At 36.8% G+C, this 15949-nt stretch overlaps 1 protein-coding gene across 1 annotated transcript; it reads left to right on the top strand.

The window, feature by feature from the left end:
- The first annotated feature begins 810 nt into the window (after window positions 1–810).
- On the top strand, window positions 811–7196 carry dhx58 (DEXH (Asp-Glu-X-His) box polypeptide 58). The gene is made up of 12 exons (XM_079847667.1): window positions 811–929; window positions 1508–1681; window positions 1785–1989; window positions 2626–2816; window positions 3097–3210; window positions 3325–3457; window positions 3549–3734; window positions 4454–4701; window positions 4868–5179; window positions 5278–5468; window positions 5905–5998; window positions 6176–7196. The coding sequence occupies exons 2-12, from the start codon at window positions 1508–1510 to the stop codon at window positions 6365–6367; spliced, it is 2040 nt and encodes a 679-aa protein (XP_079703793.1). The 5' UTR covers window positions 811–929; the 3' UTR covers window positions 6368–7196.
- Window positions 7197–15949: the final 8753 nt, after the last annotated feature.

Below are 15949 nucleotides of genomic sequence, written 5' to 3'. Positions count from 1 at the left end.
TCAAATAAATGCTGTTCTTTTGAATAAAAAATATGTGTTGTTTGAAAATGTATCCTGGTTTTCACAAAAAATATTTAGCAGTGCAACTGTTTCCAACATCGATAATAATCAGAAATGTTTCTTGAGCAGTAAATCAGCATTAGAATTATTTCTGAAGGATTATGTGACACTGAAGACTGGAGTAATGATGCTGAAAATAAATTACTGTAATATTTTGCAATACAATCACTAGATACATTTTTATTACGTTTAACAATGTATATTTATTTACTTTATTTTTAAATCTTTTTAACCTTAATTTGGAAAAAAACAGTAGAAAAATTTCAAATTAGATTGAAAAATAAGATTTTTAGGTGAATGTGCTTAAAGATAAATGAAAGGGGTTCAACCTTTACAATACAGTATCTAGTACCAGTGAGTATCTAGAACCTCCACACAGTATTGTTTCAGTTTCCATAATGTGTTTGTTTGGATCTGAGCATGACTAAGAGTCAAATGACAAAGACAGTTTCTTCAGTTTTCATTTCCTAACATCACTGACTGCAAAATGGGGCCCCATCAAGGTCTCTCCATTACTTTCTCAGTGCAGCGTCTGCCTGTGTTTCTCTTCACATTTACAAATCATATTCTGTTTTAAATGTCCACATTACTGGTGTCCAAGAGACAATCAAAGAACAAAAGCACCCTATTGCTAATTAAAAAGTTTCTTTCATTTCTTATACTTCATTTCTCAGCCTACTGACACCTGCTGTCATTGAATGTATCCCCTCTTTTGTTGTATGTCATTCGTCTCCTCCTCCTGGGCCCTTTCTCTGTTTTTGGTTTCGTTTTTCTGTTCAGCAGGCTAAAGGGACGTTTTAAAGAGCAAAGAAGGTTCACCCTCTCCAAAGTAGCACAGACCTCTCGCCACCACAGTGATATCAGCACCGGTGAGTGAATCTACTGACATGTTCAGAAATTTCTTTGATCTAATTTGTAGTCTCGTACAAAACCATAAGCAGAGTAGTAGCTTTGATATTTTTAACATGGAATATTCATTATTAGCTTTATGATTCAACCACAAGTAGTCAACAGAGCAAAAAAACATTACAGGTAAAGCTACTAGTAACATTTCACCTTTAAATGTTTATAATAAAGTTATGAAAGTTGCCAAAAGGTCTAAAACTTTCTCTCGGTTTTGCACTTTTTACAAATTTACCTGTAATACTGTAACCTGTATAATAACTGCAATTATTTACATTATTATTTAGTAACAGGGAAATTATTACTTGGTAAACTTTACAGCACGTGACTAGATGCATTTTTGTGCCCGAATCAGCAGGAACTGTGTCAGTCATTGTATAACAACATTTTATGAATTAAACAGCTCGTAAAAAAGGAGTTCTTTATTGAATTGAGTCGAGAACCCTAGGGTTCTTCTATATAGAAAAGTGTACATAAACACTAACCATTTTTCATTAAAAGTAAATGGCTTCCACTGTGTTTTGGTGACTGTGTGTGAATGTAGATGGAGATCACTCTTAGATCATACCAGGAGGAAGTGGTGCAGAAGGCTCTAAAGGGGGAGAACAGCATCATCTGGCTGCCCACTGGTGGAGGAAAAACCCGGGCTGCAGTTTATGTTGCCAAGACACACCTGGAGACTACAGACAATGCCAAAGTGGCAGTGCTCGTCAACAAGGTGAAGCCAGATCACTGCTCAATTACACTGGGTCTGTGCATAATATTGTTTGGATCTTTTTCTTTAGATTTGCATGCTGAGTTTATATTTTCCTTGTTCGTAGGTGCACCTGGTAGACCAGCACTTTGAAAAAGAATTCAGCCCTTATCTTGGGAAGCAATACAGGATAAAGCCCATCAGTGGGGACAGCGATGACAAGGAATTATTTGGGTTACTGGTCAAGGACTCAGACCTGATCATCTGCACGGCTCAGATCTTGGAGAACGCCCTGAACAGCACGGAGGAGGAAAAACACGTGGATCTCACAGGTAACAGATGATTTTGTAAGACACACCACAACATGATTTATGTGCTATTTTTAGCACATAAATGTAAAAGTGGCTCTTTACATGAATATTGTGTCCAATAGAACATTACCCTAGCTGTACAGCACCCCCATTGTACAGGTCTTGTCTTGACTGGATCAAAAAAATCTTTGTTTTGACTGAGCCATATTTCTAATATGCAGTCAAACGTGACACTCAACAAACCTAGCCAGTTCAGATATTTCATGTGTTCTAGCTCAAGCACACCTAGTGCAACTAATAAGGCCCTTGATTAGTAGCATCAGGTGTGCTTGAGACAACCCCTGGTTTGCAGATTTGTGCCGTTGTGAGGGATTCTATTCAGGGGGTTGAATAATTTTGAGACTGCGGAAGTCATTAAAAGTTGCATTTTCAATTGAATTTGGGGAAACCACTTGACACATTTGTTGTTTTGAGCGATTTCAATTACTTTTGTTTGATTTGTTCATTGCAAACAGCTGAAAACCTGTCAATTTTGCCAATAAACCTGATTTGCAGTGGGGGTTGAATAATTTCGATTACAACTGTAAATGTTTTGTCTCCTTTTCTTCCTGTTACTTACAAAAATAAATAGTCTCTAAATAAATTGTCTCTATTTAGACTTCACCCTGCTGGTCATAGATGAATGTCACCACACGCAAAAGGAAAGTGTCTATAACAAGATTATGGGCCGCTATGTGGAGATGAAATTGAGAAAAGAAGGGAAGCTGCCCCAGGTTTTGGGCCTCACAGCATCACCTGGTACAGGAGGAAATAAGTCACTGGATAAAGCTGTGGAACATGTTTTGCAGGTGTGTGTGTGTGTGTGTGTGTGTGTGTGTGTGTGCATATGTGCAGATTAGGAACGATACAGAGCTCAAACGATGCAGCTAATATGATTATATCTTATGACAATTTTCAACATGGATAATTGTGTATTTGCTCTGAAATGGCTTTTTGCTTTTTGTAAAAGTATATATTGCTCATTGTTCATGTTATTTAATGCATTAACTAATATTAACAAATGAGACCTTATTGTAAAGTGTTACCAAATTAATAAAATAATTCTTACTCTTTCTCTCTAATTTTCAGATCTGTGCCAATCTGGATTCAGTAATAGTGTCCACCAAGGATTATACACCAGCACTCAAGAAAGTCGTCCCTAGACCCAAAAAGCAATATGACATTGTTGAAAAAAGACCTCTGGTACTGTTTTCCGTTCGCTTCCAGACTGCACCTCAGTCATAATGCCATTCTCTACTGCCCAACCGCTTGAACGTTCAATGACCAAAATCTGTGTATGTTTGTTTGTGTCAACAGGATCCATTTGGCGACCAATTGAAGTTAATGATGTCAATGATTCACGAGTTCATGCCATCAACGGTGAGCCGTAGCCTGCGGGATATGGGCACACAGGAATATGAAGCTGATGTGGTGGAACTAGAGAAAGAAGGTTAGATGTTATTGCAACTACAACTTTTGAGTTGTACATTCCAAATCCCCTACAAAAAATGACTTGATTTGATGGTATGTTTTTGGATCAGGTGTAATAAAAGAGGACAGACTGATCGCTCAGTGTGCACTGCATCTGCGGGAATACAACGATGCTCTTCTCATTAACGACACCGTTCGCATGGTGGACGCGTTCAATGTTCTGGACGAGTTCTACAATTCAAGGAAAAACAAATTGCTGGATGGAACAGACATCTTTCTCCAGGGACTTTTTGATGGTGTGGATTTTTACTATGCTGTCGATTATTGTGATTCTCTTAAAGGGGCAGTTCATACAAAAACATCATCATTTACTTTATTCACTTGTATGCCTTGTATTTTTTCATACAATTAAAGTATTTAATTGTGGGACTGTTAAATTTCAAAAAGGACAAAAATATATCTGCACCATATCGGTTATGGGCCAGTGTTATACTTTTTGTATTGCACAAGTCAGTATTGGATATATATCTGCTGATATTGTATATTTACTTGTGCCTACTCATTTCCCCTATTTTTATATTTTGATTACCTTTCTGTCATCTAACACTGACTTAAAGTTAATCTTAAAAAAATACTAATCATTTAACACTATTAAATGTAATCTTTAGCAAATCTCAAAGTGGATAACTATTTTTCTATTGTATGTTATAATGTTGTGATGTCCAAATTCACATGTAGCATTTAAAACCATTGTTTTTAGTTTCATTTTTAATTTATTTAGATAAAATAGCATCAAGTTTTAATATATTATATGGGTAATCTGTCATAACATGGATATAATCATTGGCCAGAATGTTATTATTGGTGCAAAAAAGCTCCACATGACTATGCTTTATTTGCATTATTCCTTTGTCTGTGTTAACTCCAAAATTTGCATTACTAACAATCAGCTGACAAAATCTCAACGAGTCGCACTATTGATGACGAAGCTGATTTTTCTGCTCTTACTACTCAGAGAACCGTGTGGAGCTAAAACAACTGGCCTCGGATGCCCGCTATGAAAACCCCAAACTGGCCAAGTTGCAACTCACGCTGCTGGATGAGTTTAGAAAGGAAACGCCTCGCGGTATAATCTTCTCGAAGACGCGCAGGGGCACACATTGTCTGTATGACTGGGTGAACACCAACCATGAGCTGCTGAAGGTCAATATCACTGCTGGCATTCTCACTGGAACGGGTACTGGTGCCAAACACATGACCCAGGTACAGCAAAAAACATCTCAAATGGTTTCCCTAGATCTTCTAAAAGCATTTGTTGGTCGTGTTTATTTGAGAAACATCTAGTAAGAAGGGAATACAGACTAATTCTGAATCTGCTAATAACTTTATCTACTTGGTATACAGTATGTGTCTTTGTATTTGTTCTTAGTGTGAACAGAAGTGTACCATCGCATCTTTTAGACGAGGAATCCACAACCTCCTTATCTCTACCAGTGTGGCTGAGGAAGGACTTGACATTCCAGAATGCAACTTAGTTGTACGTTACGGGCTGTTGACCAATGAGATCGCTCAGCAGCAGGCCAGTGGGCGGGCTCGAGCTGCGAACAGCGTCTACTCAGTGGTGGCTGAAGAAGGTGGGCGTGAACTGCGCAGGGAATTGACCAATGAGTATCTAGAAAGTCTGACTTCAAAAGCTATTGACCAAGTACAGAGAATGAGTCCCAGGGAGTTCAGACTCAAGGTTTGCAATTTAAACCTGGCTTTGCATTTCATATAATAGAAAAACCCGAAGTATTCCAATTTCATTGCCTAAAAAATATTTCTCTGTCTGCTTGTCAGATATCTGAGCTCCAACAAATATCTGTTCTGATTCGGATCCAAGCCGAGAGGAAAAGGGATGAGAGGAAGCAGCGCTACAGTCCTGCTCAGGTTCAGCTTCAATGCAGAGGATGTTTCCTTCAGGTCTGCTGTGGAGAAGATATGAGAACGATAGAGAATTCACACCATGTCAATATCAACCCTGAGTTTAAGTGAGTTAGTCCTCAGTACATCACACTCAATATCAGACCAAATCATTCTGGAAAATGTAGAACAGTGATGAATATTTTAATGACATACCGTACACAATGTTGCAAAGAAGTCTCATATGCTCACTGATCATTTACTTGATCAGTAATACAGTATAAATAGTAATATTGTAAAATATGAATTACAATTTTTAAGTAACCTTTGTATTTGAATATGTTTTAAAATGTTATATTACTCAATTCTTCAGTGTCACGTGATCTTTCAGAAATCATTCTAATATGATGATTTGATGCTCAAGAAACATTTATTATTATTATCAATGTTCAGAACAGTTGTGCTGCTTTAATATTTTTGTGGAAACCGTAATACAATTTTTCAGGATTACATCATTCCTACTATGATTATAAACGAACATGCTTGTGTTTGTCTATTTCTTAGGAGGCATTATAGAACTGGTGGGCAAGTGTTTCTGGAGAGGACTTTTGAAGATTGGGAGCCTGGACGGGTTATCAACTGCAGTAACTGTGGAAAGGTTAAAGAAAAAAAGAAGAATAGATCACATTGTATTATCCAAATAAACATAGGAAGAACTCCTTCAGAATAGTGAGTGACCTACTTTTCTTTATCTCTCTTTCTTTCTTTCTTTCTCTCTCTCTCTCTCTCTCTCTCTCTCTCTCTCTCTCTCTCTCTCTCTCTCTCTCTCTCTCAGGACTGGGGATTGGAGATTAAATTCAAGAAGGTGGCAATACTCCCCTGTTTGAAAATAAAGAACTTCTTCTTGAATACTCCTCGAGGCAAAGTCACTTGCAAGTGCTGGAAGGATGTTGAGTTCCAGGTGACAGAGTTTGACTTCATTGACTTCATGAGCAGCAGTTTCCGTGACCTGGACTTAGACGACTGACACAACTAAACTGTAACCCTGGTAAATCTGGTAAACTATAGATTTCTGTTTATCCTAAAAATTATTTAAATGAAACTATTTATCAACTTAATTTAAAAATGAAATTATCCATTCTGATTACATCTGGTTGGTTATTCATGGATGTTGGGGGCCATAGAAGCTTTTGTGGTTGATTGTGATAGTCAAAATACTGTTGGGGTCCTCTGTTCAAAACTATATAGCTGTTTGTAAACTTTAAATGTTTGTACTTCAAATTCTACCATTTACTTAGTAGTTTTTGTCATTTATGGGTTTTGTTTTATTTGCTTTTGTCTGAGAAAGGTGTGTGCATGTGTGTGTTAAATGTTTTGACAGTATATTCATCTTTAACATATTTTCATTGATTTATACTGTTGTCGCTCTCAGGGATCAGGACTGTGCTGCTCTATGATTATTAGTTATTGTTTACATGACTGTGCAATATGTCTATAAATGCACTCCAAGCTCTTAATGACCCTCATTGCACTGTACAGTAGTATGCTCAGACCGTCACTTTCAGATTGCTCGAACATCTACATATATTCATTTAACAGATGCTTTTAAACTAAGTGACTTACAAATGAGGAGAAATATGAACGCACTCTGAGCCTTCATTTATAGACTGAGTTTAGGTTTGTTTATAGTACTTAAAACTGTTTCTCAAAAAAAGAAAATATACGTCTTATGAAATATGAAATATATGTCTTAAATATTCTTTCCTTTTTAAGTTTCTACATAACATTAACACATGAGATTCTGTATATCGCATCTGTAATACATTTTTAAAATAAATAAAACAATTATGCTCTGTATGTGATGTGTTTTCGTCCTTACAAGTGGATTCTTACTGTTATGAACCTGTGTGTGAGGAAAGACTACAGTCATAGATTAGCGTGAGAAGACAACAAAAGCAAAAGTTAAAGATAAGCTCTTATTTCACGATGCGGAGTAGGCTATCTCAAATTGATAGATTTTCAAACGTATTTTGTGTTAGCCACTAGATGGCGCCACGCAGTTTTGCTTTCTTTCTGTTAATTGTGAGTTTCCCCTTAGTTAATAGGTTACTGTATGCACCTGTGATTTGCCTTACTTGAACACTCCTGGGTTTGTTATACGCGACTGTGAGTCAAACCTATAGACAGTGACGTCATGCACAGGGGTTCAAAACTACCTGGATATTTTGGAGGTCAGTTTTGCTCAGTTCGTTTTTTATACTATATATATTAAATGCAAAAGAAAAGCCTTGTTGTCCTTAGGCTGACAACCATCATTAATGTGATGGACAATTGCAGCATAAAAGGTGTAGGCCTATAATGTGCTGACGTGTAAATATTCCCAAAAAAGTATTTGTTCGATTAAACCGTCAAAATATTCCAAATTGTCTGAAGAGACTCGATTGCTTTATCATGAACAGATTCCATTTATTCACATTTAAAACCTGCTGTGTAACACACATGCACCTCATTTGTTCTCACACGTCAAACGAATGTGCTTGAGCTTCCGTTTACCACAACTGATAGCCTATGTGAGTTGATTAATGTTTATGTGAATAAAAGCCTAAATTCAATCTGTTCATAAAGCAATCATGTCTCTTCAGAAAATTTGGAGTACACCACTTCATTCATATAGATTAGTTTTACGATCTCTTTGTGAACTTTTTGAAGCATCAAAGTGTCAGTATAGGCTATAGCCTACTATAGCTCCCAGCAGAGGGACTGAAATCTCTCAGATTTCATCTACAACATCTTCATTTGTGTTCTAAAGATGAACGAAAGTCTTGCGTGAACTATCCCTTTAGGCTATTTATCTGAAAAAATTATTTGGCAAAACAAGCACACTAAAGCTACTAAAGGTTTTTTTCTACTAGGCAAATTTTTTTATAGAAAAAGAAAAAGCACACAATAACTACAACATAATTAGTTATTAATATTTCATTGGGTTTCTGTTGTTTTTGCATGCATTCATAATTTCTTTGTATGGCAGCTTGGCCAGAAATTGTCCGCACAATTTGGTTTCATTGCATTATCACAAATAAAACTATTGTCTCCAAGCACATAATATTCTTAAAAGATCTTTAACAAATATTTGAATAAAGGGTGAAGATGTTTATTTGATTACATTATTTAACAGAGACATCAGTAGCAGTATCTGGGCTTCCTACTAAGTAAAATGATGCCATTAAACAAATATTTAAAACATACCGTCTTAATATCTTTAGCTGCATTAATTTAGAGAATCTAATGGAATAGTAAATTTGAATGTTAGGTACGATTAATTACTGAAAATTTGGTGATTAATTAGTTTATATATATAAAATAGATAGATAGATAGATAGATAGATAGATAGATAGATAGATAGATAGATAGATAGATAGATAGATAGATAGATAGATAGATAGATAGATAGATAGATTAGATTAGATTAGATTAGATTCTTGTGTTAATGTTTTATTCAGTGTAATCAAAGCAAAAGAGAGCCAGAGCCATAGGCCTGGGGTTGGCATAAAGGGCAGTGTTGTGCCAGTGTGGTTTTGCATGGATCAGTGCTTCAGCAATGCCCACAGCACACATTTAAACACACACGCACACACAATGCCCGCAGAATCACACGCATTCCATGTACACATGCTGCTCATTTACACAGACTTTAGCAAGGACATTAAAAGTCAAAGCTAAAATTCTGTCACAGACAGGAAGAGCTTAATCACAGATGTGACAAACCTTCACTCGGTTTTCTGCTGCTAATACTGACTTCCTTAGCATTTTGATTTTCTTATCATGTCTGTATGTGTTATTTTTGCTTTTTGTGTGTGATACATCACCTAGGCATGCTTAAACTTTAGTAGTCAGATAATCAGTCAGTTATCTGTGCGTAGTGGTGATAATGTGACAGATTGGTTTATTATAAGTCGAGTGGATTCTGATTGGCTCTCAACGTTTTAATCGTTGATCGGCTGAATAATCATTCTGAAAGGGATTCCAACAATATCGCCATTTTAATTATAGCTGTGGTGTGGACTTGTTTGAACCCAATCTTACAGAATTATAAACTTTATAGGTATCCATTGTGTAAGGTTATTATAACACAATCAACCCTGTAAGAATAAAACAGACATTATTTTCACAATAATTACAGCACATTATCCATCTTATTATATGGCTATTTACCACATAAGTAAATAAATGGTAATAATTATGTGAGTAGAAAGAGGTGTGATATAACTAGCTCTGTGTACAGATTGTTGCCAGGGGCAACAATATACAGTTAGTGTCAATGTACAATAACATTTGGCCACTGAATGCCGCAACTGACCAATCAGAATCAAGTGTTCAGGGAGCCGACTCAGACAGTTTACTGCAGATGCTGTTTTCAGCAAACGTGAAAAGAGATCATACAGCTTAACCACAGATTGTAGGAGGGTTAAGGTGAAAGACCCTAAAAAGAGTCTGGCAACAGCTATGGGTCAGAAATATAAACAACACTACAGCATGCACATAAGCACGCATGGCGCAGATGTTGTTGGTGTGTGTGCGCTCTAGTCTGACGTTATCAGACAGGATTAATCATGTCAGCAGGGTTCATAGGTGTGTTTGGGTCTGTTTGTGTACGTCTCTCTCTAGCTCTTCCTTTATTTGTGTGTGTGTGTGTGTGTCCATAGAAACCCAGGTGCAAAAGAGATGGCGAAGGAATGGAGATGGATGAATGGACTCCGCCAAGAAGACAAAACCAAATATTTCTCCTGCCGTCAGTTTAAAATGACTCAGCACACATATAGAGACTCAGAGACATTCCTCTTAGTCCAACAAAGAGCCTGTAATCAAAACCAAATGTTATAAAAAAATCCTACCCAATGGTTGTGGTCAGTTCAAAAGGATTGTAAAACAAAATGACATGTAAATACGGACTTGTTTAGTAAAGCAAATCTATATTTCCGAAATTGCTTTCCACCTTCTATGTAGCTAAACATGGTTTTTAATTACTGATGCTCACATGCAAAAGCGAACCTATTCAGAGACATATGCTTTGCTTTTTGTGTCCAGCTTGTAAACCCAGTTATTTCAGTCCGTATATAACCATCCCACCACACTAACATGTTGAGACTGTATATAGTTTGGTATATAAAAGTGGAGTGATTAAAGGAATAGTTCACCCAAAATGAAAATGATTTCACTTACTGACCCTCATGTTGTTCCAAACCCATATTCTGCCTTTATTTAATGGAGCACAAAATGATTTTAAAGAATGTTAACAAGTCTTTTCCTGACCATAGTGATCTTTGAAGAGCCCAAACATGAGAATCATGTGCCATATCCCAAGTCTTTTGAATAAAAACTGAAATTTAATTCACTAAAATTATTTTCTTCCAATGAGTTGTTTCCATGAACAAATAGAACCTTTTGTTCTTCACACTAAGAAGAAAGAGTTTATTTTAAGACCTGGCAGCTGCATAAACCGCCAAGACTAGTCTTACAAGTTAGTCATCAATTTGTTTTTTTAAGTCAGTTACATAAAAACATACATTGGTCTAATTTGATACTGAAAAGTAAGACTGACTTACTGCTAGCAGGTCATACTAGATCTTAAGACAGTCTTAACATAATGGCTAAGTGTATGCAACTGGCCCCTGCTCACTGAAAGGATCTTTGTGGAATATTGAAGAAAAAAAAACTGACTCAAAAGAATGATTAATTCATTATTTGGATTAAAAATAAATAATAATCTGATTTATCTACACTAGATTTTCAAAACTCTATGTTGCTTTACAGAGGCAAAAAATAAATGTGAACATTCTTCTTGAGTTCCACTCCCTGACTATGTTTTTAACAGCTCAACAGACTTTCCTTGAGTAATGACCTCAATTTGAATCTGTTCCTCAAACAAAGTCATTGAATGACTTTGATAAATAATAACAGAATTAGTTTTTTAGGCTGACTATTCCTTTAAGAATGCCAGAAACGAATTTTTCTTCAACGTGCTGTGTGTCTGTCATTATCGGCACAGTCACACTGTACCATTTTTCCTTCAGTCTTTCTTTCTCTCCTGCTGTCTTTGTCTCTCCCTCCCCTCCTCCTCCTTTTGTCCATCTCTCTCAGGCTTCTATGAAAAACACCCTGTCAATCTTGTTTTCTTTTATTCTCCCAATTTTATAGTTAATAGGCTCCTATTTTCTCTGCTTAGAAGCTGTGTATTAATGATCAGGTGGACTGGGCTGTTTTTTAATTTTTTTATTTACCACGCTGAACGAGACTGAAAAAAAGAGAGAGAACAGTGTGCATAGATTGTGTATTCGTGTGTGCGTAAAAGAGAGACTGAATGGATGTGTTGACTCTCTTCAGATAGCCAGTAACAGCCAGTAAAAGACAAGGAAATTGGCCCAAATGGGGTATGGGTAATTTCACATCTGCTGTGTTCAATCAACCTCTATCTGGCTTTTGTGCAGGCCAGCTCTTGACAAACAGGCAGGTGTGTGTTAGCATGTGTGTTTTTGACTGTGTTTGTGTGTGAGCACAGTACAATGTGTAATACTGGAAAACAAAGCACACACAGTTCTCTAGTTTGTTTGGACAACACATGCAAACCAAACTACACAAACACATTCAAACAACATATACTGAACATTAAATACCTTCACAACTCAAAAATATAGGACACGACTTGATTTTATGCATCCGGGGTTGATTGGATAGCGAAAAGTGACTGTTATATACCAGAATATGGCCCAGTGGATAAAACATGACATAAGATGGATATTGTGGCATCTGCCGAAAAATAAACTTGTTTCAGAGTCAGAGCAAGTTATTAAATTTTGATAAACAATTGCAAAGATAATCAAATATTGACTTTAAATTAACAAGCATTTATTAATTTAACTTATTAGTCCACAACGAGACCAGAGATGTGCATTAACAAAATGTATGGGTCTGTAAGAATTACTTACAGAGGAAATGAATACTTTCATTCAGAAAGAATGCATTAAATCCATCAAAATCGATATCTGTAATCAAGCACAAACAATACTTGTCACAATTATTAGTGCTTTTGTTTTCCTGAGATGCAATGTGTACAGCGTTGCTCTCTTACCTCATGTTTTCATTCATTTCTTTGCTCTGACGTTATTAATATGAGCCACTGTTGAGAAAAAACACTTAGAATCCTGTCCGTTTCCTCAATCTCATAAAAAGTAGGGTTATTAGCTTGTTCTAGGTAATCAAAAGAACCAATTAGCACTATGCTAACATAGTAGGTTAAGCTTACTAACTGAAGGATAACAGAAAACAAACAAAGGGAGATTTTTAATTTGACAGATTTTAGCATCATATTACCAGTTTTAATAATTAGGAATTAATACTCAGTTTATATCTCTTCAGTCAGCCATATAATATTCTGCAGAGGGAATAGATCATGCGGGACATTTTTCAGCATTACACAATATGCAACAGCTCTTTAACTCCTCTGCCTTCTTCTAAATACTTTGTCTCTCTGATCTATTCTTTTTATTTCTCTAATTGTGTATATGCAGTTGTGCATTAAGTTGTGAAGGTGTACATTTGATTTGTATCATAATAATCACCTGAGACGGGGAATCTGTGATAATGTATTATAATAACTTTCTTTTCTGTAGCAATCAGTCTAGTGTGTGTGTCTGTGTGTGTGTGTGCCTGCTGGGACTCGTGTGTAAGGTGGATGTTGGGAAAGTGGGTTTGCTCTGGCGGGAAATGGCTATTTATGTAGCTGCAAATGGAGTGACACACACACATATGCTTTTTCTCTGTTTCACACACACAGACAAGTAATGCACACTGCCCTGCAGGCATAGGCAACCTTCACTAGCCAATGTAAGCCATTGAAAGGACAGGAAAGAAGTGAGAAACAAGCGGGGAAGGAAGGTGCGCTGGTGTTGTACGGAGTCATGAGAAGGAAGTTGAGGAGAAGATGGATGGATAGAAAAAAATAGCAGTCAAAATACTGTCTGAAAAACAGAAAGAAGTGGTTGTTTTGAAATGCAAGAGCATTTCAACTGGCCACACTTGTATTAAACAAGTAGCCCACTGTTTCTCTCAGTAGCTTCTGGCTCAAAGCTGCCTACTTCCACCCCACCTCTACTCCACACTGGCCCCGGGCAACCCACACCTCCACAGAACTCAACGCAGTCCAAGTCCTGCTTCCATATGCAAATCTGTCCTCTCGGGGTTGCACTTTATTTTACAGTACGTGCACTTTCAATGTAATTACCCACTAAAATACTGAGTGTAAGGGTTAGTACCTAGTTACCCAGTTAGTGTCATTACTACAATATGTATATATGTATGTATGCAAAACAGGACTGTAAAATAAAGTGCTATCCTCTCGGCCAGGAAAACATGTGCACATTGCACATTTTTGCAATTGCAAAAGTGATAGGTGGACTAGGGATGGTCACCTCACCACACTTTTTACTGTAACTTCTGTCATCTTCAGTCACATGATCCTTCAGAAATCATAATATGCTGATCTGGAGTAGGCTATATAGCTTTTTTTTTTTCAACGAAAGATCAGAGGAACTTAGTCCCGGAGTGACCACAGAATATAAGGATGTAGAAAGTCTCTGAAGCTTTATTTGTAAAATGAAGATACATTTAAATAACTCTGATTGATTTTAATTAGTGGATGCTCCTGAAATGGCCCATAGCCCCGCAGTAATGTGCTTTTAAAAAAAACTCATTTAAGGATTTAAGGAAGGTCCCATATTGTACACCATTCTGAAGTTTTATTTTATGTGTTGATGTCCTTAAGAATATATATTTGCGTTATAAGTACCAAAAACCATCCCAATAAATTTTTACAGCTCCTTTCTCAGGAGCTCTGCTAAGAACAGGTCGATTTTGGCCTTTCTAATTAATATTCATGAGCCTCTCTTCTGATCGGCCTGTTGTTTTCTGAGTGACGCACGGCCAGGCCAACCACAGGTAACTAGGCCGTGGCTGGGTGATGCTCACAAGTAAGGTAAATAAAACACCTGGAATGATGGACATTGCTGAGTGAAATGTTATCTGGCCTTATATGTTCGAGACGGACTCAGACCCCGAATCGGCGACGACAGGAGACAAACAACCACCTCCTTACTTTCGCCGTTATTGTAAGAGTATTATAATTACCATTACATCAATTTAAATAGATTTAACGTTAATGCTAATTTAAACTGTCTGTAAACAAACTCTCTTAAATCTCCAAAATATGTACGTTAATAGCTAGTTATACACTGATTTTGAAACACTTAACTGCTTTATAATGTAACGTTAGCAGACAGACACCGAATGCAGTAAGCTATGTAACTATTGCTTTCCATACAGTAAGTTGACTTGCTTTTCTTTTACAATGTTACTTCTTTCAGTAAAAGGTGTACTTGTGGTAAATATGCAAAGATGCCCACATAACGCGAGAACATATGCTGCAATTGACGCCTAAGGTAAACTTGTAAAACTATGAACTGTAGGGACTGCAGCATCTTTGAGGAGTAGCTTCTTTGAAAAACCAGCATTGAACTGTGCCTGATTGATGAAGCAGCCACTTGCAGAACAGACCGTTAAGGTCGAACTAAATTGCTGTGGCGTTTCTGAATAAATAAACATTAGCCACTGTTCTCTTATATTTATGCTGTTCAGAAGCCTGTGCAATGATGTAGTTTTCCTGATGGTGGGCAGTGCTTGGGGTGGTGACTGAAGGCGGTGACCGAGTAGTTCTGACATCACATTTATACGGAAGTCACAACGGCTCGTGAAAAGGCACAGCTACTTTATGCAGGCTGTGTGCATTTGTCTGTGTATTGACTATTTTGAAACTTATATGGTAGTTTCATAACCCCTAGACCTCTGTTATCATGAAAAAAGCCAGGAAATTTCAGTTTTGACAATATGGGACCTTTAAGGAGTCGATTCCCCTTCGATTCTCGATTCCAAACGGCTTGGAAATGTTGAAAACAGTTGCACTGCTTAATGTTTTTCTGGAAACCGTAATACATTTTTTTCACGATTCTTTGAATAAAAAGTTCAAATGAACAGCGTTTTAAAATAGAAATCTTTTGTAAGAAAATGTTTTTACTAGCCTATTAATCATTTCTTAGAAACAAATCTAACTGACCCCAAGCTTTTGAACAGTAATTATTTATTTTAAATAGCATCTTAATTCTTTTTCAGTACTTATATTTTAAATCCATTCCAAAGTTTCTCTTTTCTTACGATTTGTTTGTTTTACGTTTATATATTTGTTGCATAAAAGCACGCACTTGCTCCACCTCATTTGACCAGCATTTTAAGTGTGACCCAGAGTAACTTCTTGTGTGAACAAACCATTAACTGGAATGTGCCTCTGATGCTTTTCAATCAGATGAGCGGTGGAGGATTACTGCTTTTCTGGGGCGTTTGGATTGAAAATGAAAAATGCACCGAATGAGAGAACGAGAGAGAGAGGATTAAGGGAAGAAATTAGGTTTGGATGACTAGTTCGTGGGTGCATGTTAGTATTGCATCTAGTCCTCCTCCGTTACTGTGGGTCAATAATTAGAAAGGATATGCATGCTATGTGCT

The sequence above is a fragment of the Squalius cephalus genome, assembly GCF_949319135.1.
Source record: "Squalius cephalus genome assembly, chromosome: 1".
NCBI classification, from domain to species: Eukaryota; Metazoa; Chordata; class Actinopteri; order Cypriniformes; family Leuciscidae; genus Squalius; species Squalius cephalus.
This window is presented reverse-complemented; position numbering and strand designations above follow the sequence as displayed.